Source organism: Monodelphis domestica, chromosome 5, assembly GCF_027887165.1.
Source record: "Monodelphis domestica isolate mMonDom1 chromosome 5, mMonDom1.pri, whole genome shotgun sequence".
Lineage (NCBI taxonomy): Eukaryota > Metazoa > Chordata > Mammalia > Didelphimorphia > Didelphidae > Monodelphis > Monodelphis domestica.
The window spans coordinates 215,320,078-215,346,082 of record NC_077231.1 but is presented as its reverse complement, the minus strand read 5'-3'; the positions used below and the strand labels follow the sequence as shown (position 1 = coordinate 215,346,082).

Below are 26,005 nucleotides of genomic sequence, written 5' to 3'. Positions count from 1 at the left end.
TTGCTACTGATTGATTTGAATCAGTGATGGGTATAAGCAAATTGGCAAATATTTTCAGGTTTGTCCTTTCTTTTCTAAAGGTTTTCATTTTCATAGTTAAATGTTCAGTGTCATTCATTTACTTATATAATATATGATGGGCTTATCTTTACCTCCATTATACTGTTTTTAGAGGAAAGAGAGCTCCAATAATAGATCAAAGAGAGATTCAAGATTATCTAGAACTTTCCTTCTTTAAGTTAACATTACTTTCAATATTAAATATTCTATAATAGTCACAAACTAAAAGAAAGTTTGGCCAGAATTGGGGCTCAACAGATTTTCCTTCTCTTCAACTTAAAAAATTCCAAGGAATTATAATTATAGAAATTTCATTTCCTTCTCTGCTAGAAGGGAAAATAATGCCTGGATTAAAATCTCCTCAGCTTTTTATTTCTTGTTAATCTATAGAGTTAGTTCCTTTGAGAGGCCTTTTCTTGCTAGCAGTAGAGATCCAAATTATATTCAGAATGGAATTATTCCTCCTATTAACATTCCACATTCCTTATTCAAATTTCTCCCATATCTCACTTCGTTTCATGAGGTACTTTATGACATTCTTCTTCTCTCTTAAACCTCTAGGTTAAGCAACTTTCCCTAGGTTTGGTTTTTTTTATCGAGTAAAACAATTTTTATTTCACATTAGGGCAAAGTTATTAATCTGTTCTGCCAAATAAATAAACATTCTAAAGGATTGAAAAGTATGAGGTTTAAGATTAGCCATAGCAACTCTGCTGAATGCTCTCAACATTCTCCAACAAGAAACTTTAAAATAATGCCTCAGATCAAATTTTGGAAAAATAGAGCTATCAAAAGATCAAGGTGAGACATTTTCCCAGCTAAGAAGATTTAGGTCAACAAGAGAAGTCTGTAACACTGGAGTGAAGACCAGTCTGGAGTGCCTGCAGCAGCTCACCCTGTGTGAAGGAAACAAGAGCAGCTTCAGTAGCAACTTCAGAAGTTCAACCTATAGATATTCCAGGGTGGAGAAAAAGAGGCTTATTGTCTGTCACAGGAGAGCAGGGTCTCTAGTTGTAATTCTAGCTCAGACAAGAGCATTAGTTCTAGTGACTACAGGAGTGTAGGAACCCTGGTATAGTTCTAGGGCTAAGAAGAGTGCTAGTGTTTGTAACTGCAGGGGACCATGGGTGCTTCTTAGGGAACGATGGAAACACAGACCAGGAGATTAGGGACCCACCTCTCTAGATTGCACCACATTGAAAATTTGCAGACCCCCCCCCAAAAATAACTATTAAAAGAGCAGCATGAAAAAGCCATAAGCTTGGGGCAGGACTTCCCCACTCCCAGGCGAGCAGAGCCCAATTTTAACAAAAAAATTCAAAGTTGTAAAATAGGCTGGGAAAATGAGAAAACAGTTTTAAAAAAAGAAGAAGAACTTGACCATATATAACAATGGCAGGGAAGACCAAGACACAAACTCAGAAGAAGAAAATAATGGAGGAAATAGTTATAAGCAAAGCCTCAAAGAAAAATGTTAATTTGCTACAACCCCAATAAAAATTATTGGAGAAATTGAAAGAAAGATGAGTGGTAGAGGAAAAATTGGGAAAAGAAAGGAAAGTGATGCAACAAAATTATGAAAAGAGAATAGCTTAGTAAAAGAGGCATTTTAAAAAATGAAGAAAATATCTTAAAAAAACAGAATTATCCTAAAGGTAAAATACTCACAAAAATCACCTAAAGAAATGAACTTCTTAAAAAGCAGAATTTGCCAAATGGAAAAAGAGGTACAAAAATCTCACTGTCAAAAATAACTTCCTAAAATTAGAATTGGGAAAGTAGAAGCTAATGATTCCATGAGAAGTCAAAGAAATAAAGTTAAACAAAAATAAAATAGAAGTGAATGTGAGCTGTCTCATCAGAAAAACAACTGACCTGATATATAGTTTGAAGAGAGATAATTTAAGAATTATTGTACTACCTGAAAAGCCATGATCAAAAAAAAAGTCAGCTTTCAAGAAATTAAATGGGGAAACTACTCTGATATATTAGATCCCGAGGGCAAAATAGAAATTGAAAGAATCCACCAATTACCACCTGAAAGAGACCAGAAAATTAAAACTCCCAGGATTATGATAGCCAAATTCCAGAGCTCCTATGTCAAGAAGAAATTATTGCAGGCAGCCTAAAAGAAGTAATTCATCTATCATCATGTCACAATTAGGATCACACAAGATTTTGCAGCCTCCACATTAAAGGAGCAGAAGTCTTGGAATATGATATTCCAGGGGACAAAAAGAAGTTCGAATTACAACTGTAAAGAGTGAATCAAACTTTCTTTGTCTATCAATCAGTAACTTTTAAATTAATCAATCAAGAACTCAAAACATCGCTACTTAACACTAAGTAAGAGAGTTCACAAGTCACTTGCTAAAGTGGGTAACAACTCCAGAGGCCACTGACCACCCCCGTGGACAATACTAGGCAAATTGAAAGACTGCAATTGGTTCCCATAAAGTGTAGAGGAAAGGACAGGAAGGGATGTGGAAAAAGGACTATAAAAAGTCCTGAACTTCCGTCCTAGAGACTTTAACTTGAACCTTCGGCTTGAATCTTCTTGGACTTGGATCTTGGGTGTAGATCTTGACTTTGGACCTTCGGCTTAGATCTAAGCAGTCCCAAGGAGAAGGTCCGAGCCCAAAATTCAAACCAAAGTCTCTTGGATAGGAAGTTCAGGGTTTTTTGGTAGTCTTTTTTTTCCACATCACTTCCTGTCCCTTCCTCCACTTTACAGGAACCAATTGCAGTCTTTCAGTTTGCCTAGTATTGTCCAGGGGGTGGTCAGTGGCCTCTGGAGTTGTCACCCACTTTAGCAAGTGACTTGTGAACTCTCTTAGTAGTAGTTGTCTCTCAGTAACTGAGGATGACGATTGTCTTTGTGCGTTTTTGTGCACAAAGGCACTTGTGCATGAAGATTTAAGTGGAAAAGTCGATGCACAGACAGTCCCACTCTCTCGGCGTTGGAAGCCTGGGTCCATTGGCATGAAAAGTCGCTACACCTGGAGACTTCCTCAGCTGCATTGGATGGCCGTGTTGTCCTTTGTGCTCCAACACGCCCTGAGCACTCCACAGTGCCTTGCTGCGTCGCCATCTCAGCCGTTGAACCTTCTTATTGGTTTCTTCTGTCTGTTCGGCCGAAGCAGTCTTCACATGCTGGGTGAGCAAAGCCCTGGTTCACCAGGGGTCGACGTCAACCCAATGGCTACCCTCACAAGGTTTAGCCGGCCTGTCGAAGCTGTTGCCCGGGGTGTGGCCACTGCCGCATGTTAGCAGCTACTGGGAGCCACAAGTGAGAGCTGGGTGTCAGGTGAGGGTCAGAGGCTGGAGAGCTGCCCTAGAAGGGCATGACAAGCCCTCCATACCAGAGATACTACCCCTCCCTGAACAGTGTTAAATGGGTATGTTTTGAGTTCTTGATTGATTAATTTAAAAGTTACTGATTGATAGACAAAGAAAGTTTGATTCACTCTTCACACAACCAAGAATAACCGACCTAGCAAAAATTAGTATAATCCTTCAGAAGAAAAAAATTAATACTGAATTAGAGGACTTTGAAACATTCCTGATGAAAAGGCCAAAACTTAATAGAAATTTTGACATTTAAATGACTCGAGAAACATAAAAAGGAATACATGAAAGAGAAATCATAAGGAACTCAATAAAGTTAAATTGTTTATATTCCTACATGGAAAGATAGTACATATAACACTTAAGAATTCTGTCATTATTAGGGTAGTTAGAAGGAGTCTACATAAACAGAGGGCATGTTATTAGTCAATTGTGTTAGGGGTGAAAAATAAGAATGCACTGAGAGAAGGGGAAAGGGAGAGGCAGAATGGGGGAAGATTTCTCCCGTAAAAGAGACATTCAAGAAAGACCTTTTATAGTGATGGAGGAAAAGATGGGGTGCAGGGATGATACAGGCAATAATTAAATCTCATTCTCATCAGAAATGATTCAAAGAGGAAGTCAGAAAGGCTTGAATTCAAATGTGGCCTCAGATACTTCCTTGCTGTGTGACCCTGAGCAAGTCACTTGATCTTATCTGCTTCATTTCCCTCATCTGTAAAATGAGCTGGAGAAGGAAATGTCAAACCATTCCATTATTTCTACCAAGAAAACCCCAAAAGAGCTCACAAAGGGTTGGACATGACTGAAAAATGATGCCATAGATAATTAAGTAATATCAAAATTTTTTGCAGCAAGTTTCTCTAACAAAATTTTTAAATAATAGAGTCAAACTCATAAAAATAAAAGTCATTCCCTGGTTGTTAAATGGTCAGAGGATATAAGTGTAATTTTCAGAAGAAAAAATTAAAGCTATCAATAGTCTGTTGAAAAAATTGCACCAAATCACATGATTAGAGGAATGTATGTTAAAATGACTCTGCGATACCCCCTACTATGTATTAGAAATGACAAACACGGAGGAGATGGGGGAGATAGATATACTAATGCACTGTTAGTACAGTTGTGAACTGGTCCAACCATCCTGGAGAATAATTTGGAAATGTCCCTAGAAGGCTTTAAAAATGTGGACCCTTTGACTGAACAATGCCACTATCCCGAAGAAATAAAAGAAAAAGGAACTATATGTACAAAAATATTTATAGCAGTCTTTTTGAGGTGACAAAGAAATGGAAGTTGTGGGAAATGGCTGGAGAGGTTTTGGCATAGGGTTGTGATGAAAGTACTATTGTGCTATAAGAAATGATCAGGGGTGTGTGTAGTCTCAGAAAAACAAGGCAAAACCAATCTGAACTGATAGAAAGTGAAGTAAGGAGGAACAGAAGATCATTGGACACATAAGTAACAGCAATATTGTACTTATGATCAACTATGAAAGACTTGTCTACTCTGAATGATACAGTGATCTAGGACAATTCCAAAGCAGTCATGATGAAAAATCCTATCCATCTCTAGAGAGACATGATTAACTCAGTGCAAATTGAAATACAAGTTTCTCACATTCTTAGTTTTTCTTGCTTTTTCTTTTGCAGTGTGACTAATAAGGAAATGTTTTGCATGATTTCACACATAATTGATATCATATTGTTTGCCTTCTCAGTGGATGGCAGAGGGATAGGAGAGAAAGAATTTAAAACTAAAATTTTAAAAGAAAAGAATGTTAAAAATAATATTTTTTAAAAAGAAAAAAGACAAGTGTGAGTTCAGGTCACAACTAACTGCTAAATATTCTGCTGTTGCTATTGAATCAGAGCTACATATGGATCTTGTTATCCTGTGCTTGGGTCTGGATAAATAAAAAAGAAATAATTGTACAGCAAAAAATGGATTTTTCTTTTACCCCAAACTTTAAAAGTCACTCCTTTTCTAAGTCTCCTGAGCTAAAGGTACATAAATTAATGTTGTATGCAGTTGTTCGTCTCTGTTTACTTTCATTATGTCTGTCTTCATCTTAGGGCCATTTCTTCATTTCTCAATAACTCACAAGATCAATGAGGTGGAATAGGACTTAGCTCTCTAAGATTATAAGAGGTAGATTTTCATGCTTTAACTGCTTTGAAAACAAGAAGCTCCCTTAACCAAGAGGGACTGACATCTCCTTTCTCTCTGCCCTTTAAATGCTGTCTGAAATCTAAAATAGCAGTGGTGCCTTGTATTCCAAAGCAGATCCACATCATACATTTTTTAATTTTTTTAATTTAAAATTTAAATTTTTAAAATTTTGCATACGGTTTAAGAGTTGTCATTCTATGCTTCATAATACTTTGGGGGGAGTATATATACACATATGTAAATACATATATAATTATGATGATAAAATGGATGAATGGAAAATTGGATGGATATGCAAAAACAATCAGGTATAATCAGGCATATATCTCTTCCTCCTAATCTTTCACATTCTTTTGGTCACAACCCAAATATTGTCTCTAAATCTTTCTATTTGGGAAAATCCAAAGGAAAGATCTCAGTACTCTCATAAGAACTTCTCTCTAAGTTAGCCTGCCTTATTTTGCCACCATGTCTTTCTGCGAACCTCATTGCCTCTGACCATCAAGAACAGGTCATTCAGGGACAGATAGGTGACACAATAGAGTGTCATGCCCACAATCCAGAGGACTGTTCAAATGTGGCCTCACACACTTCCTAGCAATATGACCCTCAGCAAGTCATTTAAGCCCAATTGGCAAGCCCATGCCTTTTTTTTCCTTAGGGTTGTTGCTAAAACAGAAAGTCAGGATTTGAAAGAAAGAAAGAAAAATAGGCCATGCTAGATCAACGCTCATACACATACCATATTGAGCATTTTACAGATTCTTATATCTTTGTGGAAGAGATGGAGATATAAAGACTAACAATAATATAGATGGGTGGATTTTTAAGTAGTTGACTGACTGGACTAAAAGAGTTGTCATTGATAGGTCATCTTATGAAATTGTCTTTAGTGGAGTTACCCAGGGAGCTGTCTCTGGCTCTTTGCTCTTTCTGCATTTTTATCATTGACTTGCATGGAGCCATAGATGATATGATTATTCATTTTACAAAAGGGCTAATATAACACACTGCTTTGCAGGGTCCAGATTCAGAAAGAACTTAATGAGCTTAAATGATAAGCCGAATTTAGACAGATTAAATTTTATAGAAATACATGTAAAGTTCTATACTCAGCTTCCAAGAGTCAGATTTACAAATGCAAATTGATGATGGCTAATTATAGTCTCTGTTGAAAAATCTCAAGGTTTTCCTGACTAACATATGAGCTCATTGAGTGAGCAACATGACAACATAACCAGAGAAGCTAAATGAGTTCTTTTTTGTTGTGGTTGCAAAATTGATCATGATATTTATTATTAATAATTTATTAATATTGTTGATATTTACTTTTTTTTTAGTTTTTATTTAATTAATTAATTGAGAATATTTCCCCTTGGTTACATGATTCATGTTCTTTCCCTCTCCTCCTCCCTCCCCCCTCTGTAGCCAATGAGCAATTCCCCTGGGTTTTATGTGTATCAGCTAAATGAGTTCTTAGGTTGCATTAAAACGGGCAGTTTCTGAGAAGAAAGGTATCTTTGTACTTTGTTCCGTTTAGACTACATTCAAGACACTGAGCTGAGTTCTGGGCACTGTGTTTTAGGGAAGACATAGATGAGCCTAAGGAATTAGCAGCATATGATCTGGAAAAGAGGTGACTCAGAGAACATGACCACCATCTTCAAAGGTTAAAAAGTAGAGGTTTTTAATCTGGGGTGAACTTTTAAAATATGTTTATAACTATTTCAATATATTTGGTTTCCTTTGTAATCTCATTTATGTTATTCATTTAAAAGCATCATTCTCGGAAGGTCTATAGATTTCACCACACTGCCAGAGGGGCCCATTACATAGAAAAAAAAAAGATTTAAAACACCTAATTTTAAAGGATATTATGTGTAAGAGGGATGGCACTTTTGTTCTTCTTGATCCCAGAACATAGAATTAAGAATGGTGGAGAGAAGTAACAAAAAGCCTGAATTAGGTTTGAGACAAGGAAAACTTTCCTCAAGTTAGAACTTTGCCAAAATGGAATTAACTATCTTGGAAGTAATGAGTTTGTCTTAAGAGGTCTTTCAGCAAAGGCTAAATTGCACTGTTTAATGAGGATATTGTAGAAGAAACCTTTGGTCAAGTATGCATGAAACTAAATGGGCTCTGAGGGCTCTTTCAGCTGTCCTTTAAGATGATTTCTCTCAGCTGTATCTTATGTGCCACCTATTGTTATATACTAGTCATAAGCTGTCAGATTCAAACCTACTATGTGTCTTCATTGCCCATTGTAGATCACCTGGAAGTCTGGTTTTTCGGTGATTGTATTGTTCTTAGATTCATAATGAGGCAATTACCAGCACAGTAATGATTTTTTTAAGGAAGGTTTGAATTTCAGGGAGCAGTTTTAGATTGTGGAAAGAGTTGCATAATTTCCCAAATGTAGTCAAGCCTGCTTAAGTATTTGCCATATTGTGAAAGTAAGCTAACAAACTCTGACTCAAGTTTTGTGCAAACCTTCTGTATATTTATTATTTCCTTTTCTTTTTTTCCAGTTCATTTTTTCTTGTGTTTTAGGCCACTAAGAGAGATTATTAAAGGAATTTGAATGGTTTGCAATATGGATGTGTATACTATGGGAGTTAAGTACTGTTTGTTTTTGCAGGCTTTAATCTTGCTAGTAGATATATCAAAAGACAATGAAGTGAAGAATGAACTTTTTTTTTCTTTTTGTGTTCTAACAGGCACCAGAGGTCATTAGAATGCAAGATAAAAACCCATATAGCTTTCAATCAGATGTATATGCATTTGGGATTGTTCTGTATGAGTTGATGACTGGACAGTTACCTTACTCAAACATCAACAACAGGGACCAGGTAAATAGTGGGTGTAAGTTGGGGCTTGTTTTACTGTTTACTTAAAGATTCATACACGTCGGAATAAAAACATTCTCTATAGAGAAATATTTAAGTTCATGAAATGATGTTCTAGCATTTTTCCATTTATTTTTGGAGGTTACATAGAGTTTGAACATTAGGATTTCTGTTCATTTTCTTTTACTGAACAATATTTAAATGTTTGATAACAAATAATTGTTAAATTTGAATTGATATTCAAAACCACTCAATATTACCCATAGGGAAATAGTGAGCCAAGACAGGTTCTAAAAATGCAATTGACATCTTGAGGTCTCCTCGCCATTGGGATGTTAAAAAAAAAAATCAGCTCTGTTTCCCAACTAGGCTTTAATACTTTTTCTTTGGTTGCAAATCTTACATAATGAATAAAGACATTGATTGCTACATAGTAATTCCTTTATGCACAATTTTCTAAAATAACTTGGTCCGTCTTCATAGACACCTTTTTCATAGAAAAAAATGTCATTCTTCTCCAATTCGAGTTCCACAAATGTCAGGTTTTCCTATACTACAGATTCCTATCCTTTGCTACTTCCCTTTCTTTCTACCATCTATCACCTTATCCTAATTTCTCCCATTCATCCCCAAAAAAACTTTAAAAACTAATTTTTTACAGATCTCTTTTTCAGGAACTTAAAATTGAATTAGACTTGCAGGATGATCCAGCGAAAATAAATTAACATTAGTAAAAAATGGCCCCACTTTCATTATAGCACCATAATTCAAGATTTTAAAAATTATCCCATACTATGTATTATGTAATAACAAAGAAAAATCATTAAATACCTAAGCCTGTCACAGGAGAATAATCCTTTGACCTCATTTTATACCCACAGTAGAAAGGCATGTGTTTTGCCTTTTTCAATTTATCTGTGTTCCATCCATCTCAAAATTCTGTTTTTGTCATTAGTTGTTCCATTATAGATTATTATATAATTGTCTTGTCAAAAAGCTATTTGGACAATGTGTGGTGTTGGCTGTTCTTTTAAAAAACTATTCATGTTGAATCAGTTTAGGTGGCTCAGTGAGAGCCAGGCCTAGAGACAGGAGGTCTTGGGTTCAAATGTGACCTCAGACACTTCCAGCTGTGTGACTCTGGGCAAGTCACTTAACCCCAATTCTGGCCCTTACTGCTCTTCTGCCTTGGAACAATACACAGTAGTGATTCTAAGACCAAAGGTCAGGGTCTTAAAAAACAAAATCTGTTTTGGTTTCTCCATACTTTAATTTATGATATTCAATAACTGTACAACCATTGTGCTACATATGATAGATATTATTATTCAGTTTCCATATCTATTTAGTTCACATTAAATCTCTTACTGAATCATCAGACAGCTTTACATAGATCATGAGCCAGTACTTTAAATTTTTTTAAATGAGTATATCATTCCATCCACTTTAATACAGTATTAATTTTAAACTGTTAACCTGTTCTAAAGTTCTGACACCTAGCTTAGTTTTGAATTTTAAGTAAAATAACATAGGTACTGAATTAATGTTTTAAACCAAATGGAGATGATAGATGAGCTATACCAAAATAAGAATGAAAAAACCTTAAAAAGTGGTCATTTATTCCATATTTAATACAGATTTAAGCCATGATGAACATGCTGTTATTTTGTTTGTTTTTTAAAAAGATAGGCCCAATAGCAAAGCTCATGATAATGTATATCTTTATGTCACCCATCCTTTATCTTCTTATTTAACTTGATAACTCAATACCCTACACCATGTTCTCTTTTATGTCGCTGGTACATTTCTGGAGAGATTGCTAGGGCTTCCAGGGTAATGTTTATTGATTTATGTGCATAAAGCATATTAGCATAGATTCGTGGGCTCAATTTAAAAAAAAAAAACAGTTATCACTTGAACAACTCCACAAAGATGGAAAAAAGTCATCCCTGAGTAATCTTAATATAAGTGGTACTCTCTCACACACACAGTCTTAGAGTTTGGGAGAAGATTCTTATTCCCATGCTGCATATATGTTTTGATATGTAAAGTTGTTAACACCTTCCACTTTTGAGACATCTTTTCTTTTGGAGCTAAGGTTAATAGATGGGACTCTCTCTCTGCTCACCCTAAATTCCATAAGAGAGAAGCTACAATGAGCCCTTACTGCCCCCTTCTAAGCTTTAACTGGTCATTCTTCTCTTGCTCTTAGAACTAGCCTCCTTCCGGGTGAGATCACAATGGATCTCCCCAAAAGAAAGCAGGAATCATTCTTCTGTATTCTTTTCTCACATCAGAGTTATAGTTTCTCTGTTAATTTTAAAAAGAGAACCATCTTTCCTAAAACTGGTACCTTGTCTCCTTGGACCTCATCCCTTCTATAAAGCCTTTTTCTGGGTATTTTCTTTTCTTTCATTGTATTGTTGACTTTATCCTCTCCCATCATTGCTCATACCTTTTTCTATCCTCACTTCTTATTTGGCTTTAAAATTCCTGTTGCAAGAAAGAATGTCGCAGTTGCCAAAGTATCTTATCCATTTGGAAGGTGACTTCCTATAAGAAATTAATGTAGCAAAACTTATTCTCTGGCTTTTATTTTTGGTGGTAAAGTATCTTTTTGACCATTTCAGTTGCTTGAAGATAGAAGAAAGTACTAAGGATTAGCATGGTGAATGATGTCATGTATACTAACCCCAAAGCCTTTGTTTTAAGGAGTTTGTTTGACAGCTTTACATTTACCTCCTGCTCACACCCCCACCAAAACTTATGCAGTCTGTGTAATATTAACCTCTGCCCCTTTCTCAAATAAATGTCTTCATTCAGGTGCCTACCATGTATAATTCATTGTGCACATAGGCTTTAAGCTGCTTTATCCAACTGATAATCTAGCCTAAAATACTTACCAGCTGTGTGACCCTGGGAAAATCATTTTACCTGTTTGCCTCAGTTTTCTTAACTGCAAAATGGAGATCATAATAGTATCTACTACACAGGGTTATTGTGAGTATCAAATGAGGTAATATTTGGAAGGCATTTAACAGTGCCTGGCACATAATCAGTGCTTAATAAATGCTTGTTTCCTTCCTTATTTTCTTGAGATGGAATCATCATGATGGAGTAAGAGGAAGCAGTTGAGCCTGTCTCCTCTCTGTGTCTTCTCTACAACAATCTACAAAACGTTCCAGACCAATTTGGATCAGGAAAGCCAATGGTGCTATATGGCAACTCTTTCACTCACTATCTAGTCCTGGGTCACAGATCCAGAGCAGAAAGGAACAATCATGACCATGAGCCCTAGCTGTCCACTTAGCAAGGAACAAGGTTTAGAACTCTAGCTGCTTGTAGGCAGCAATGACTTAGTTCTGACTTTGAATTTGGAACATAAACCTGTGCAAGTGTACCATACCGAAGGAAGCCAGTTCAGACACTCCAAACCTGCAGAGCTTCACAGGAGGCTGTCAGTCACTGAGTCCAGCAGCAATCCACTAAAACTCAACCAAACAATTCAAAAGACCAGAACCTAAATAAGGAACTCATAAGGTTCAGACAAGGAGAACAATGAACAGAACTCTCCCTGGTTCGTATCATTTTAGGAAGATTAAAAACTTAAAAGAGTCTTGGACTGAGCTGTGAAAGGATGTAAAAGAACAGAAGTCAGGCCAGACATTTCCCCCCAGACGTGTATAGAGCCTAGCACTAACACATCCAAAGTCAAGAAGAAGGTTGGAAGAATGAGCAAACAAAAAAAGAATTCTACCATAAAGACCTAGTGACAAGAGAGCTCAAGAAACAAATGCAAAAGAAGAGAATGACTCAAAAACATCTACAAGCAAATCGAAACTGTAGGTTGGACACAGACCCAAAAAAGAATTCCTAGAAGAGTTAAAAGCAAGGGATTTTTTTTAAAGGCAGGTGAGGTGGGACAGATAGGTGGCTCAGTGGATTGAAAGCCAAGCTTAGAGATGGGAGGTCCTGGGTTCAAATATGGCCCCAGTCATTTCCTAACTATGTGACCCTGGGCAAGTCATTTAACTTCCATTGCCCATCCCTTACTGCCCTTCTGCATTGAAACCAATACATAGTATTGATCCTAAGATGGAAGGTAAGGGTTTAAAAATTAAAAATATATATATTTAATCAAGTAAGAATGTTAGAAGAAAAAATGGTAAAAGAAACAAGAATTAGAGAAGAATGATGAAAAGAGAATAAATGTTCAGAAAAAGAGATACAAAACCTTACTGAAAAGAAAAATTCCTTGAAAAGTAAAAATCATCAAATGTAAGCTCATGGGTCTATGTGAGATACTGAAATAATAAAACAAAGTAAAAAACCTTGCTTCTTTCCCTGTTTCTTTATCCTATTACCTGTTAACTATAGACAAGAAACAAGTATTTCCTAGTAATAGTTTCATGCTTTTGTGTAGTGTTTTTATCATTATAAAGCATTTCATATATATCTTATATATTATAGTCCTCACAACCCTGTGAGGTTTGTTAATACATATATTATTATTTCTAGTTTACACATGAAGAAATGGAGGTTTAGAAAAAATGAACGTACCTTGTAGCATATTCAAAGTCCACACAGGGCTGTTTCCATAGTCACACAGTTGATTTATTGTGGAGACAGAATTTGAACTTGGGCTTTCATACTCCAAACTTGAGCATTAGCATCATAAATATATAGCTATGGATGACTTCCCTCCTAATTTGGGAGACACCATTTTACCATCATAAAACTTGGCCACATCAGCCTATTTCATCTTGGAAAACTGGTAGAGTAGTAGCTGGAGTACTAGACCTGGAGTCAACAAAAACCAAGTTCAAATTCAGCCTCAGGTACTTATTAGCTATGAGACCTTGGGCAAATCACTCAACTTCTATTTATCTCAATTTTCTCAGTTGTAAAACGTAGATAATAATAGCACCTACCTTCCAGTGTTGATGTGAGAATCAAATGAGATAATACTTGTAAGAAGCTCCTACCATCGTGCCTGGTACATAGTAGGCATTATATAAATGGTTATTCCCTTTCCTCCCTTCCCCTTTTTAATCTGGTAACACTCAGACCCATATTAAAGACAATCACAATAACTAAAAAGGAAAGTATGCACTTCTCTTCCCTTTTGATGGAGGCTCTCAAGATCTAACTAGGCACCTGAGAAAATAGCAGACATTTTCAATGTATAAGCCACAAATCCACACCAGGGTGAAAAGATAGAAGATGGCACCGACAAAAGCAGGGGATCCAAAAAGCAAACCACCTTCCCCCCCCCCCCCAAATTGGCCTTTACTCTTTTAAGAAGTCCATTGAAATAGATGATTGCCCAGGATATAAGCAGACTTCTAGGTATTCAAGTATTCTTTCCCTGTCTTCTTTTGATAATGTTGTTATATTCTGTATTTACATATAGTAGTCTATACTAAAACTCCCATCTGAATTCAAGGTTGAATCTATCAAGGTATGTGTCATTACCATTCTATCATTCCTTATTGGAAAAGGAATCCACTGACTGTGTCTGGTTAATTTCTCCCTTATGTAAAGGATTTTTCAAATTAGAAGTTCTACTAGACTTTTTTTGGAAAACAAAGCTTTTCTCAGTCCCTGCCCCAAGTTCCTCTTCAAATTAGTAACTAACTTTTAGATCAACTACAGCATAATAATCCTTTTTGTAACCCTGATTCACTCTTTCCTTAACACTAAAAGCTTAATTTCCATGCTATAGAGATGAGGTAGGTGGTCCATACATGTACACATAACATACATGCAAACATATACATACATACATACACATATATTTCTAGGGAAGTCAGGGGAGAAGCAGGGCATTAGTCTTCACTAGTAGGTTTTCATCCCTGACATAATCTGTTGAGCTATCTACCATCCCAAAAAATTGTTCTTTTTAATCCATAGATCATATCCCTTCTGCTATGAAAAAGCAGATCTTATTAAACCTGTTCTCTAGAATTCAAGAACAATTAAGCCATGGTAGCAACGTTTAGGGTAGTTCCCCTACTTAATTATATAGAGTTATTTCTTGGGACTGCCGTGAACCAATAGTAGTTGGCTCTTTGCCTCTCCCTTAGAATGTCATTGTAATCTTATAGTTCTACAATGGCTATTTTTATCTTTGCCCAATAAGATCTTTCACTAGTCTCTTAATCACTGGTTTCAGCTGTTAGGGACTATATCTTCTGTCTTGAAAGAAATAACAGTTAATGACCAGTAGACTATTTTCTCTAAAAATGATCAATCCTGGCAATGGATACCAATTCTCTTCCTTTGCCCCACTAGAGGAAAGTCCCTAGACCAGATACCCTTTTGAAATTTTACTTCTTTAGCTTGATCTTCAGTTGGGATCTGGAGCTTGAGCAGTCATCACAGGGCAGCTACATTACAAACCCTTTGAGGGTAAGGACTGTAAGTGACAATCACATAAAGCCCCTTTTAGTGCTTTTGGCATTCAGGTAATTGTTTGATTAAAAAGCTTTTCTTAAAAGCTTCAAGGTCTTGAGACAGCATCACGTATTCTAATAGCTGCCAGAAATGATATGCATCTGTGGAGAAATAAACTGGTAGGTAACTGGACTTTCTTCAGCTATCAGTATTCAAGTTTGTTTAAACTTTCCTCTACAAGCCATATGATTTTGTGAATTTCTTCTCTTACCCCAGATAATTTTTATGGTGGGGCGAGGATACCTGTCTCCAGATCTCAGCAAGGTGCGGAGTAACTGTCCAAAAGCCATGAAACGGTTAATGGCAGAGTGCCTGAAGAAGAAGAGGGATGAGAGGCCACTTTTTCCGCAGGTAAGAAAGGCTTAGTGTTGCCTGAAGGAATCTGAACTAGTGTTGGGATGTATGTATAATATTTCTGTGTTCCTTCCCAGTTTTCAGTAATGTCAAAACATTAAAATGTTTATCAAAGTAAAGAAAGAGATCTTTGGGTATTTGCTGATCTCGTGCGTAATTATCTGAAAGATTCACTTTTATCCCTCATGAATTACATATATATATATATATATATATATATATATATATATATATATCACAGCCTTTCTATAATGCAGAGTCTCTCTTTTTAAATATTTCCACCAATGAGAGAGAAAAGGGAAGCAGTTGGACAAGAGGAGTCACCTTTTCTTAAATTCTAAATTGTTTTTCTTTACTTTTTGCAGTTAGTTGGTCAACCAGCATTTATTTAGCACTTACAATTGCCAGGTACTGTGCTAAATTCTGAGAAAAGAAAAGAAAAAAGATAAAAATGCAGCCCTTGACTTCCAAGGACTCATCTTCTTAATAAAGGAGATGACATGCAGATAACTATGCATGTTAGACTTCTACAGTGTGGAGGGAGGGTCATCTCAAAGGGAAGACACTAGCAGTTGGAGGCCCCCAGAAAAGGCCCCTTCAAAAGGCAGGATCTGAACTAAGTGTAAAAGGAAGCTGAGGGCCTGAGGAGGAAGAGCCTTCCATGTGGGCAGGAGATGTTTGGCCAAACCCACAAAATGCTTGTGTGAAGATGGGAGTAACAGCCTGAAGCCTGGGAAGGGAGTCCTTTGTGAGAACTCTGGAAATCTATAAAGATTTGGGAGAGGAGGCAAACACAGAACCATATGTTTTGTCCTGAGTGGAAGGCAGTGTCTGGAGCTGGGCAGGGTGCAGGTGGGGATGACAGTCAAACCCGCCCTGGAGGAAGATCCTTGTAGCCGAGTGGAGGATGGATTTGTAGTGAGATGGGGCTTGAACCGGAGTTCTTTCTGAAGTCAATCAGCAAGCATTTATTTAGTCCCTGCTGTGTGCCTGGCTCTGGGCTAAGCACCTGGGGTGCAAAGGAAGACACAGAACAGGCCCTACTGTCAGGGAACCCAGTTTAATGGGGGAGACAGTGTCCAGACACCCATTTGCACACGAATTCAGGCACGAGGCAATGAGGGGCTACGCTGGGGGTGGCTGTGTGAGTGGGGAGAATACAACGTACAAGAGATGTGGCAAAGGTAGAAGCGAGGCTCGGTACCACATTGCCTGTGGGAGGAGCTTAAGCGAAGCGTCAGAGACAACATAGCTGAGAGTCCTGTGTCTGCAAGAAGATGAGAGAGAGCATGGTGCAGGCAGGGCAAATTGTATTCTGAGCACATTTAGTTTCAGATAACTGTGGGATAGCTAGTTCAAGCTATCCAGAAGGTGTGTGCGTGTGTGTGTGTGTGTGTGTGTGTGTGTGTGTGTGTGCGCGCGCACACCCTGTATATGGATAGGGTGGATGTGCACATATGTGTGTGCAGGGGGACACCTTTATTAAGTTTATAATAGCCAAAATGAAACCATTTCGCTGACGTCCTATGCCATCAGCGTACTTCAATAAGCCAACATTTATTTTAAAACTTACTATGTGCAAGGTGTTCAGTACAGACAAAAATGGAAAATAGTCATAAATTAGTATGGGTTACTGGGCCGATTTCATTCATGCAGTTTTATATCTGAGAGAGTATAGTTCACTCAAAAATGACTGCATAAGGAAATTTTTCATCCAAGCGAAACTTAAATTTTTACATACCAAAACCTCTAAAAAAACTTTCTTAACATTACATAAAATAAGAATGTCAATGAAACATTAAGAAAGACACAGAAGAAAATAAAAGGTTCAGAATGAAACATTGCTAAATTGAATATGGGGCATCTGGGTGACTCAGTGGATTAAGAGCCTGGCCTGAAGACAGGAGGTCCTGGGTTCAAACATGTGACCTCAGACATTTCCTAACTGTGTGACCCTGGGCAAGTCACTTAACCCCCCATTGCCTAGCCCTTACTGCTCTTCTGCCTTAGAACCAAAACACAGTGTTGATTCCAAGACAGAAGGTAAGGGTTCCAAAAAATAATTTAATGTGCACTTTAAAAAAGAAACTAAATAAACTCATGAGTTCACCTACTACCATTCTCTTTTCATTCTTTGTACTTTGAAATATTTGGTAATTAAATTTGCAGTCAAGAAGAAAAAATGTATTATATACTTCCTTGTCTTCTTAAATAGATTTTCCTAAACAGAACTTAATTCACTCTCATCATTAGAACTTGCTAAGTCAGGAAGAACCAGATTCAGATTTGACCTCAGATATTTACTAGCTGCTTGGCCTTAAGCAAGTCACTTTACCCTCCATCAGCTTCAGCTTCTTCATTTGTAAAATGGGGATAATAATATCTGCCTCACAGAATTGTTTCAAGAATCATGAGAGATAATATTTGTAAAATGCTTAGCACAGTCCCTTGCATACAGTAGGCACTATATAAATGCTTGTCCCTTTCCCTTCAGTATAAACATCAGCTCCTGGATTGTGCTCTAATACAGCCACACTTGATTGGGGCTTTTTGCCTCTATAGTAAATGTTCCTATGTTGCTGGCTTTGGGGCCAATTTTCTTCAACTTCTGTCATATTATTTATTGTTTATATCTCCTTGCTGTTACTGGGCCTCTAGCAGCTTCTTCCCCTCCCACCTTTTAAATGATTTCATTTTCATGGGCTGTGGACTAAGAAACCCAGTCATTCAGCTTCTTAAAATGGCATGCAAAATAAGAGCCAGCTGATCGTAAGGGACTAAACTCTGTGGACTTTTCGACATAGGCTTTAGAACACCTCTTTTGAGCTGGTCAGAGGTTTACTAACTTTAGGGTTCCTCCTCTTGTGCATGATTGAGGATGTTGAAAGTCTGACTGCTGAGCCATGTAGGCTGGGACGAGGGTCTGAGGAGGGCCTGGGCTCCCTGCCAACTACAGATTCTCATGAGATGGGACTGGGGCAAATGGCTTGACTTTTCTGAAAGTCACTGATAACCAAATAGGCCTGAGTTTCCAATGGATATGGTACTGGTGCCCCAGGAGGGATCTGCATTCTAGGGTTGTTAAAGGATGCTCTGAGGTCATGTATAGAAGGTTATTGTGTATTTCCTTCAGGTTCTGTACAGCATAAACATTTCTAAGTTTTACTCATCTCTTTTTGGCAAACTTGTACAGATCAGCTGAAAGTGACCCCTGACCAGTCCTCTATTTAATGTAAATATTTGCAGATGGGAAGGCAGGAAGGAGGGAAGATAAATAAAAATGGCACTTTCTTAACATTTTAAAGGAACTAAGGCAATATTGAAACAATAGAGGGGAAAATATCACAACAAATTTTAGAAATAACTCCTTTGACTTACTTATTCCTAAAAGAATTCTGTGTTCTCTGTTGAATGTCATATTACTTAAACAGTGCCTTTTGAGATTTCTGGTATGGAAAGTTTTAGTTCTTAATTGCTTGTTGTTTCAGATTCTTGCCTCCATTGAACTTCTGGCCCGCTCATTGCCAAAAATTCACCGCAGTGCATCTGAACCCTCATTGAATCGGGCTGGCTTCCAAACGGAGGATTTTAGTCTGTATGCTTGTGCTTCTCCAAAAACGCCCATCCAGGCAGGGGGATATGGTGCGTTTCCTGTTCACTGAAAAAAACTGAGTGGGAAAGGGAGGTATGCAGGGCAGAACACATAAAAAGTAAGATGAACTTACATAGTTTGAGTTTGTTAAACTCAATGGAGTTTTTTTTTTTAAGATGCACCAAAGAACAGATTCATTTTTTTTTAAAGAATGGAAATCAATTTCCTGGTGTGAAACCATTGTTAGCATTGGATTCGTCAACATAAAAAACATTTTTAACACACATAGGAACTTAACAAAGATTATGATAAAATAGCCTAATGATGTGTATTGAATTTTTCAAAGACTTTATCATATCCTGAGTTTGTTTAGTTTACAGATTTGCTCAATCTGAATGTTGTTTTCATACAGTGAATATTTCTCATGCAGCTTTTATTAGCCATAACATAATATCTATTATGGACTGAAGTTAACAGTATAACTGTTTGCTTGAAACTGAAAGGCATTCCCAAAGTAAACCTTCTTTTAAGTAAACCAAGCTGAGCTTATCCAAATTGGGAAGACACTGGAATTGAATAATTTTATTTTTATATTCCATGTCATATTTCTATAAAAGTTTCTTTTTATTTTAACATGAAGAGCTCTGGATTGCCTTTACTTCCCTAAGCAGAAGACTGTCCTGCTTTTTGCAAATAGCAGGGATGGTAAGCAGCGTCATTGACCAAAGGTGTTCCTGTGATGTATGTATAGGGGGATATTGACAAATATATTGGGAAATGAAATTTTTTATTTTATAAGTAAAATGTTCTAATTTTGATTTTCTGTGGAAAATCTGTTAATATACATGGGGCGGGGAGGACAGGAAGAGGACGCAGGGGCACCCTATCTTTTTTTTTTAATGAAATTTGTTTATATTATTAAGTTCTTTGTATAGAGAGACTGTTTTTGCTTATATGAAGTTCAACACAGTTGCAAATTCACCTCAGAAGAAGGCCTCACTGATTACATGAGGACTTTTAGAATTTTTTTTTAATTATATAGATGCTTTTTTAATTTTTTCAAATTACACTTAACCTCTAGTGACACATATTTCAAGGGTTACCTTGGCATTGTGTCTAGTGTAATTTTTTTCCTTGCTCATCTGTGTTCACCTACACTTTGCAGGAGTTTTAGTATTAAGTTCTATATCCCAAGATAATCTTTTTTATGAAGATTATTCTATTTATGCATACCTGGGCAAAAGGAGTATTTCCTCCCTGTTAATAAAGTTGATGAAGATGCTCCTTTTCTTATATGGAAAATGTCTTTAATTTGGCAATCAGTACATTTTTTACTATAATTCAGAGGGAATGAAAGGTGGAAAATACAGTATTGATGTAGTCCTATATAGTAAAATAAATTACCATAGCGACTTCAGGGCTAGCACAAGGATTGATAAGCCAATATGACTACACTCTTTAAATTTTGAAATCCAGCCAGTAGCTGAAAATTAAGAATGACAATCTCAACATAAGTACCTTCCTTTCCATCCTTCACAATTCAGTGTAAGAACTTGAAAAAGCCTTCCAAATAGCCATTTTTTTTTTAGTTTTTCACTTGCACAAGGAAAACATTTAAGCACTAGTACTAACAGCCGTATTCCATTCACATAAATCATTCATTGAAAATTATTATTTGCCCTTTGACTACCAAGTGTTTTAGATGGAGATGAATATTTTAGGAAAAACATTATGTTTAGAAATTCATCTGTGATAACCAATTTAGGAAAATGAGCTAAAAAATAAATGAACCAAAAAAGACTTTTCATATGTACTTTCTATCAGTCAATAAAGTATTAGGATTTCTAAGCCCTCCAGTGAAATAAAAGATATTCTAAATTTTTCCCAATATTTGTTAAGTAAAGTTTCATTAGTTTTTGCAGACTATTATAACAACAGGTGCTTACATAATATTTTTTACAAAGTGCCATCAATCTATGGAACACTCAAAAGTAGGTGGTGACAGTTGTCATTGAGTTCTGTCTCCCTTATTATTGAAGGCTTTCTGTTTTTCGACTTCTTGCTCCTTTCTTGGGCTTTTTTTGCTTAGCCTCTTTTTTCTTTTCCTTCCTTTCTTCCTTGCCCTTTGTCCATTCTTTTGTCCCAGTTAACACAGGTTAACTCCTCTTGGTGCTCCAAGCAAAAAAACTTGCTGACTAAAGTTTGGTAGGCCATCGAGCAGAACTTCCAAGTGGACCTTGGGAAATCCCAGGGACAGTTCACACTTATCTCTTCACTCCTCATTTGGATAGGCTGAAAACTTATAGTAGATTTCATGTTGACTTGTATTAACACTGAAGATGTGACAGCATGTTGAGATGCTTTGAAGAAGGGCAGGTAGAGATGACAAAAGGAAAGTCATTCTATGGAGCTGATCTATCACCTAGCTAAAATAGTTGCATTCTCCACACTTTGAAATTGATATGTTCTTTTCTCCAAAACAAAAGCTTTCACTATATATATATATATATATATATGTGTGTGTGTGTGTGTGTGTATATATATATATATTTACTATTTTTATACTGATATAGCTTACTCTAATATAGCATGCATTTAGAGAAATAATATGTATTACATACATACAAACAAAACATCTCATCTCTGTTACTGAGGGTTTCCCGAGGTATCCCCACTTCATATTTTATCACTGACATTTTTTCTTTCTGTTCTGACTGCTCTTTTCCCCAGTATCTTAGACACCTTGAATACTTCCATTAGACAGAACTGATTTCACTTCCTTTCAGGAAAATAACATCTTTTCTGAAAATTCACATTTAAAAAGTTTTTTCCATGTAATAATGTATAATTTGCTTTTTAATGATTTATAACTAATAGAATTTTTTTAAATTGAAGAAGTATTTTCATTTTACTTTTTAGGAGATAATGCCAAAAAAATTTTAAATGCCATTTGAAAACCAGTAGTAGTTAAAGGGGTTCATTTAAAACAGTGCCTATTTAATGCAATGGGATTTAAATGGCATGCTTTCATATAAGATATATATGAAGTTCTTTGAATAGTTTATATTTTGAATTTCCATTTGTATGGGAACTGGCTGCCTTATGGAATTATTTTATCTGTATGGTCTTAGAATTGTGTGATAAAATATATTCTAGTTATTCAGCATTTCACTAGTACTTCTCATTTTGAAAGATTTCATGGTTTGCATGGCCCTTTCTCAAAGACCCTCTTTAAAAAAACAAAGAAAGAAAGAAAAGCTTGATGTAGCTATGGCCAAAATTCCCCTAAGTTCCTCTGAAATCACTTGAGGGATTATTGCGGATTGATTGAGGACCTTTTCCCTCCTAATTTAAAATGTAATGCATAAAATGAAAGCCTTACATTTAGAAGTGATGAGTTCAAAGATAGGTTCTATTTTTTTTTTTTATGGAGCAATAGGGTATTTCTTATCCTGTTTTCTTGGCTTACTCTTAAATTATAATATAATTTATATCTGCTTCTAAAATGAATTCATCCCAGAAATGTTGCTTAATATTTAATTTGAGTTGAATTATAATGGAGAGTCATTGTTAGTACACAGTAAGCAGGCAAGAATGAATAAAAATTTTAAAATAATTAAAAACTATTGCTCCTACAGACAAGATATATGGGGTTTTTTATGTACCTTAGACAACAGGGACCTCTCCCTATAAAAAAATCTGTTTTTAAAAGTTATCTTCCCCCTACTCCTAAAAAAATTAAATGGGAGTTATTTTCAAAGGTGTTATAAGAAAGAAAGGAGTTGAATCTTCTCTCCTATTATTAGTAATATAAAATCAATATTATATTGATCTTACATAAGATCAATTAAAAATGAAACATTCATTTCAGTCCCTGGTATTTTAATTTCTCAAAAATATCAGTCAGAATAAGCCACAGAGATTTTCCAAAATTCACTAGGAATAGATGGATTTTTCAAATTAAGTAAAGCTAGCTTAGCACAGACATTCTTGGTTCTTTTCCTACCTGAAATAGACAGTTTTGAAAGGGAGTGTAAAATGCATTTCAGGTATACAAGTTGGGAGGAAGGAATAGTCTTTTAAGTAAGCAATAAATGTTTATTGAATTGAATTGATTTTAACAGCTGATTCATGACTAGTTGTTCCATGTCATCCATATCATTTGTCATGGAACCTGTAACATAAAGGAAGAGAGGATAGTTCTCCTCAGCCCACCCACTCTTCCCCTCCAGCTGACTGACAGTTTAATGCCTAGCTCTGGGTTTGTTTGTTTTTTGTTTGGTTATTTTTTGTTGTTGTTATAAAATCTGAACCTGTAAAATTAGTATAAGCTGTAAATTTACTTTTTTTATCTTAATAATAATTAAGATGCATACATATGATTATTTGATATGTATTTGGTTTCGTAATATTCTAAGCATTGCCAAAAAAAAACAGATCTACAGATGACTCTTACCTAATGATCATATAACAGAAAAGTTTTTTAAATCTTTATTTAAAAAAAAATTTTTTAAGTTGTGTTTGTTTAGGTTTAGAGCTTGGGCCACTTTTCCACAAAATTCAAAGTGTAAGAAAGTCATTGTAATAGAATTATAATGGTGTCTCTGCCATTTTCTAAAAAATGAGATAATAATTACCTTAAGGAGTAATCATTTACACATATCATTCATTTAGTGGAATAATTATAACAATCGGAATATTCCACTTAAAAAAATATATTGGGTCCTGAATAGAATAAAGTTAACTCTGATAATATAACAACTGATCTTTTTAAATTACATATCTGGAGGAATAAAGTGCTGGAAATAATAGTAATACAATGCAATAGTCCAAAATTATTTTCAAACTAAAAATATTGGAAGTGAAATGTGATAATGCCATCTGTGGCAGTGTAATAATGATTTCACTCTGTCTCCTTTGATATTCCTGCTTGAAAAGTAGCAATTGCTCAAGACTTGAAAGGTTGGCCAAGTTTTCAGTTAGCCCAAAAATGCTATACTACTTTTTAAGTTTTTGTAGTTTTACTCTCACTTGAACTTGCCTCATTTCAATTATGTTTTCCTGAATTAATGGTTGATTAAACATTTTATGGGCTGAGATAGTAATAACCAGTTAAGGCATGAAGGTAGCCCGTCCTAGCCTCAATCACGTCTGCTGGGGCAGATGGTTCATTAATTACTAGACATCATCTGGTTTCCAAACACATGGAAATGAGTAGATTATACTATTAAATTGCTAAATCCAATAGCTTTTTTGACAGTTTTCACCCTTCTTGCCTTTTCTGCAATGTCTAACAATTGACCACCCTCATTCAGACCAGATAATCTCTTCTGTCTTCCAATTTCTTTCTTTCTTTCTTTCTTTTTTTAATCCTTACCTTCTGTCTTAGTATCAATTCTAAGGCAATCAGGGTTAAGTGATTTGCCCAGGATCACACAGCTAGACAGTGTTTCAGATCAAATTTGAACCCAGGACCTCCCACCTCCAAGCCTGGTTCTCTATCCACTGTGCTATCTAGCTGCCCCTTCCTTCAGTTTCTATGTCATTGTCTCATCTGGTTTTTCTTCTACTTGTGTGATTGTTTCTTAGTCTCCTTTGCTAGGTCATGTAGCTGTCGTAGTGGATAGAGTATTGGACTTGGGATCAGGAAGGCTTAGTTTGAATCCCAACTTAGATTTCTATTCTTTCTGTAATCATACAAGTTTCAGCCTCAATTTCTCTTACCTATTGAATTGGGTTATGAGTAGCATCCATCTCCCAGGATTGTTGTGAAGATCAGATAAAATAGCACATGTAATGTGTTTTACAAACCTTTAAATGTGTCACATACGTGCAAGTTTTCATTCCTTCAGCCACCTGGGCTTCTGTCCCTCAAGTCTCTGTTCTCGACTCTCTTCTCTCAGTAAATTTCATCTATTCCCTTGAGTTACCTTATGATCCTCTACAAAGATGAATCCCAGATTGGTATGTCCAGTTCCAGTCTCTTCCCTGAATTCTATGTGGTCTGCCATCTCCAGTTGCCTGTAAGACGTTTCTGTCCACAAGCCTTACTTCAAATTGATCTTCAAAGCTGACATCCTCATCTCTTCCCCTAAATCTACACTCCTACCAACCAGCCTATTTTGCTTGAAGACATCGCCATCTTCCCAGTTGTGAAACTGGAATTTGAAACATCAGAATTGTCTTGGACCCATTCCTTTCTCTTAAACTTCAGCTTCCAGTGCCCAAGCCCTGTCTCTATACCTCTATAATTCTTCTCCTCTCCTCTTCCTCTTTTATGCCTTCTCTAATCTGCCCCACACACATCCAGCAACATTGTTTTCCGCAGCACAGGTCTGGTTATGTCCATCCCTGCTCAGAAAACATTTAGTGGCTCCCCCTTACCTATAAGATCAAAGATATTTTTGTTCCTAATTTGGCTCCAGGCTAGCCTTCCAACCCTTCATTTCACTCTCCTACATTCCACATTCCAGCCAGACTAAACTTCTCATTGTGCTCCAATATCGCCTTTCTCTTTTTGGCCTTCTCCATACTTAGAAATGTATTTCTTCCTCAATTCTGCCTATTTAAGTCATTTTCTTCCTTCAACACCAAAAGGTGCAGCTGCCACTTCCTCTGAGAAGTCTTTCCTTCCCAAAGAAGAGTCACTTTCCTCAGATTTTCCTAATAGACCTTAGTTGCCTCCATCATATTCTGCCTTATATCACTGACTTGTTTTTTCCTTATTTAACTGTAAGCAGCTTTAGGGCAGGGTTGTGTCCCAAGTTATTAATACAGTGACTTGCACATAGTAAAAGCTTAATGTTTACTGAATTGAGTTACTGATTTGTGGCTGTGCTGATGGATCTATCCCAAACATTTAAGCAGTGTTCATTATTGTCCTCATCACAGACTTCTCATTCAACTGACAAAAGAATCAATCATTATCAAATATTAGCTATTCCCACATCGCTATAATCCATATGATAGAAGGAGCTAACCCCTCTAGTCGGTTAGAAGGAGCCAAGAACAAAATAACTACAACATGATAGCATAGGAACTAGACAAGATTTTCTTTGACTAAACATGGAATTTTAATTCATGAATTCCTTGCATTAAGAATTTGTTTAAGAAGTATGGAAAGAGTACTTAGCTAAGTATCAGAAGCCCTGAATTGAGAGGTTCAGGGATTGCCACA

General features: G+C 36.3%; 1 protein-coding gene across 6 annotated transcripts in view; it reads left to right on the top strand.

Moving 5' to 3' along the window:
* BRAF (B-Raf proto-oncogene, serine/threonine kinase) overlaps window positions 1–26,005 on the top strand; it is a 221,831-nt gene that overhangs the window by 187,525 nt on the left and 8,301 nt on the right. For 3 of the 6 annotated variants that reach the window (XM_056799800.1, XM_056799798.1, XM_056799797.1), the window contains 3 exons: window positions 8,298–8,429; window positions 15,099–15,233; window positions 18,725–18,878. In XM_056799800.1, coding sequence (XP_056655778.1) covers window positions 8,298–8,429; window positions 15,099–15,233; window positions 18,725–18,878 — 421 coding nt within the window. Of the gene's footprint in view, window positions 1–8,297; window positions 8,430–11,524; window positions 12,616–15,098; window positions 15,234–18,724; window positions 22,086–26,005 lie in introns of those variants that run through there. The other 3 variants (XM_056799803.1, XM_056799802.1, XM_056799801.1) reach the window with 2 other exon arrangements.